At 37.9% G+C, this 3545-nt stretch overlaps 1 protein-coding gene across 1 annotated transcript in view; it reads right to left on the bottom strand.

Moving 5' to 3' along the window:
- LOC128697638 (uncharacterized) overlaps positions 1-3545 on the bottom strand; it is a 4156-nt gene extending 611 nt beyond the window's left edge. The window contains exons 1-4 of the mRNA XM_053789468.2: positions 3440-3545; positions 2095-2638; positions 1618-1774; positions 1-1300 (exon numbers count right to left, since the gene is read on the bottom strand). The exon at positions 1-1300 is cut by the window's left edge and continues 611 nt beyond it. Coding sequence (XP_053645443.1) covers positions 1011-1300; positions 1618-1774; positions 2095-2628 — 981 coding nt within the window. The 5' untranslated portion in view covers positions 2629-2638; positions 3440-3545 and the 3' untranslated portion in view covers positions 1-1010. The remainder of the gene's footprint in view (positions 1301-1617; positions 1775-2094; positions 2639-3439) is intronic.

The raw sequence follows: 3545 nt of genomic DNA, 5'->3' as shown, positions 1-3545 counted from the left end.
TATATAAAGATACTAGGGGATATATAAAGATACTAGGGGATATGGAAAAGATACTAGGAGTTATATAAAGATACTAGGGGATATATAAAGATACTAGGGGATATATAAAGATACTAGGGGATATGAAAAAGATACTAGGAGTTATATAAAGATACTAGGGGATATATAAAGATACTAGGGGATATATAAAGATACTAGGGGATATGGAAAAGATACTAGGAGTTATATAAAGATACTAGGGGATATATAAAGATACTAGGGGATATGGAAAAGATACTAGAAGTTATAAAAAGATACTAGGGGATATATAAAGATACTAGGGGATATGGAAAAGATACTAGAAGTTATAAAAAGATACTAGGGGATATAAAACGATACTAATGGATATGAAAAAGATACTAGGGGTTATAAAAAGACACTAGGGATATGAAAAAGATATTAGGGGTTATAAAAAGATACTAGTTGATATGAGAAAGATACTTGGGATGTGAAAAAAGATACTAGAGGATATAAAAAGATACTAACGGATATGAAAAATATACTAGGGGATATAAAAAGATACTAGGGGATATGAAAAAGATACTAAGGGATATAAAAATATACTAGGGGATAGTAAAGTTACAAGGAGATACAGATGTCTAGATCACTGAGTATTTGTGTTTCACCTTCCACTAAGTACACTAAGAAGGCAGTGAGGTACAGTACACTAAGAAGGCACTGTTGTGAGGTACAGTACACTAAGAAGGCACTGTTGTGAGGTACAGTACACTAAGAAGGCACTGTTGTGAGGTACAGTACACTAAGAAGGCACTGTTGTGGAGTATAGTACACTAGGAAGGCACTGTTGTGGAGTATAGTACACTAGGAAGGCACTGTTGTGAGGTACAGTACACTAAGAAGGCACTGTTGTGGAGTATAGTACACTAGGAAGGCACTGTACAAACGTACAGTACATTAAGAGGACACTGTACAAACGCAAGATAGGAGCGAGGGGCGAGGTTCATCTTCCCTTATTTTCCCCTCACCCCTTTCTGACCCTTGATGCCTCTTGGCCCTGGTGGTCCAGTTACGTCCTCGCCAGGGCCCCCTGTCTCCCCTCGGTCGCCATCACATCCACACAGCTTTCCTCCAGGGGGGCCCGTTGCCCCTTTGTTTCCAGGGGGCCCCACCGGACCTGTTGAAGGCGAGGGGGAAGAGGCTATGATGCAGGTTCCGGGCCCTCCGGCACTTCCTTGGGGGCCCTTCACCCCTTTCTGGCCCTTAGGTCCTCGGGGCCCTGTCTCACCAGGTTCTCCAGGGACTAGGAAAGAGATTTTTTTTATTAAATATAAGTTGAGTTAAATAAATATATAAATGGAAATTAAATATAAATTATTTACCTTTTTATTTTTCGCGATTTATTGAATAAAATCTCAAGGAAAAGATAAACATGATAAAATCGCTTCCCATTGCATTTATACACATAATTTCATCTAATGTATATACACCGATATGTATATGAGAATCTGTTTTAAGATTCTCATATACATGGACCAGTAGACCTACAACAATAATTCATCTGGAGACACCAGTGTCTGAGTCTCGTACTGTCTCTACAGGATAAAAAGAGATACTCACAGTTAGGGCTGTTCTGGATCTTCAGCAGAAGTCCTGCGTGGATTTTGAGTCGGGTTTCCACCTTGGATAAAACCTGAAGTCTCTCGTCCAAGAGATTCAGTCGCATCAACAACGACTCGAAGTCGTAAGGGCAAGTCTCTCGCGGTTTATGACTGTGCTGAAAAGGTAGTCAGCTGTGTTATGTTTACAAGTTGCAGATGATTACAGAGGTTATAAGCTGTTAAATGTTTACAACTTACAGATGCTAGGGCCAGCAATTAGTTTTATGTTATAAAATAGAAATAATTGCAAATACGTTATCAGCTAAAAATTTTAAAATTATTTTGAGAGAACAGTAGTAAGGATATTCTTGAAAAACTGGCTTTATTACAAATAAACTTTATTATCGTGTACAGGTGTTATGCTCACTGGTATTGACTGAGAGATAAAATATATGCAGAAATACTGTGCCTATCGTGTTTTTTTTTTAATACTCACATGACATCTATTGACACAGGGACTACCGACACACCCTGATCGACTCTCAGCAATGTACCTCAGATAGTCGTACTGGCTGTAATGGCTGGGTTTGGGTATTATGGGTGGACATGGAGGTGTGTAGTTGGTTTGTCTCTTGGCTGAGGTAGAGTTCCCTAAGAGCGGGACGCCTCTGAGACTGCCGCTGTTCAGAGCCTCTTCGGAACCCGCTTCGTTGGGTGCTCGGCGTCTCTTACTTGCTGCGATGCCTGCGTCATTGGGGTCTAGGCTTCGCTTGCGTCCCGCGGAGCCTCCGTCGAGGTTTCCTATCCATTGGGCCTCATTCGAGGGGTTGTGGTCATCGTGTAAGTTTCTCCTCAGCCTTTCTCTTGGGATTCTTAAGGACTCTATGACTTGGTCTAGTATCAAGAGCTCTGAAGAAGGCGCCGCTGTGGGTCTGTCAGCAACATCGACGCCTGGAAGGTTTTCCTGGGCCTTTGTGAAGCCTTGAGGAACCCAAGCCAGGAGAATGCCGGAGAGAAGGAACACCAGCATCGTCCTCGACCTGCAAAAAATTACTGACTGTAATTATCGTTAGGAAGACGAAGAAGACACGGGATTTAAATGAAATTTCTACATTCTAAATTGAAATTAGACTCAGAGAGACAACGTAAATACAATGAACAGCTCTCAGCTGCTTAGAATTAGATAGGGTTTAAAGTTGAGTTCCTGGGATGATAGATTTAATTAACCTGGACCTGAAACTGCTATAAATGCACCTGCACAGCTAGTTAATTGGGTTTAAATCCTATTTACTACAGTACCCGAGGCTCATTAAGGCTGCACGACTCCTGTTTACCACCAGTTAGGAATACTTATATACCTAAAGTGGAATTAGACTCTCAGTGCATATACAATGTTTATACCTCTGTATATACATATAAACATTGATACACACCTCTATGTGTATAAACATCGATAAATACATATTTATCTGTGTATATAACTCAAAGTTCACGGAGTTCTTGACATGTAATTGCTAAGAGAGACAGCCAGTTATATATATATATATATATATATATATATATATATATATATATATATATATATATATATATATATATATATATATATATATATATATATATATATATATATATATATATATATATATATATATATATATATATATATATATATAAATATATATATATATATATATATAATGCTAATTTATGGCCTAATGGTCTATATTCTTTATTACAGTACTTTTATTATTATTATTATTATTATTATTATTATTATTATTATTATTATTATTATTATTATTATTATTATTATTATTACTATTATTGAATTACTATACCTGTATGAGAGATGGAGGAGTTGATCCAGTGCCTTGAAGACTTGTTAAGGTTCTCCACTCAGCCACCAACACAGACTGGCACCTCATTTGGCACTGGCACTCCTCC

This window comes from Cherax quadricarinatus, chromosome 68 (genome assembly GCF_038502225.1).
Source record: "Cherax quadricarinatus isolate ZL_2023a chromosome 68, ASM3850222v1, whole genome shotgun sequence".
Taxonomy (NCBI): Eukaryota; Metazoa; Arthropoda; class Malacostraca; order Decapoda; family Parastacidae; genus Cherax; species Cherax quadricarinatus.
The sequence above is the reverse complement of the archived record's forward strand: the minus strand, read 5'-3'. Positions and strand labels throughout refer to the sequence as shown.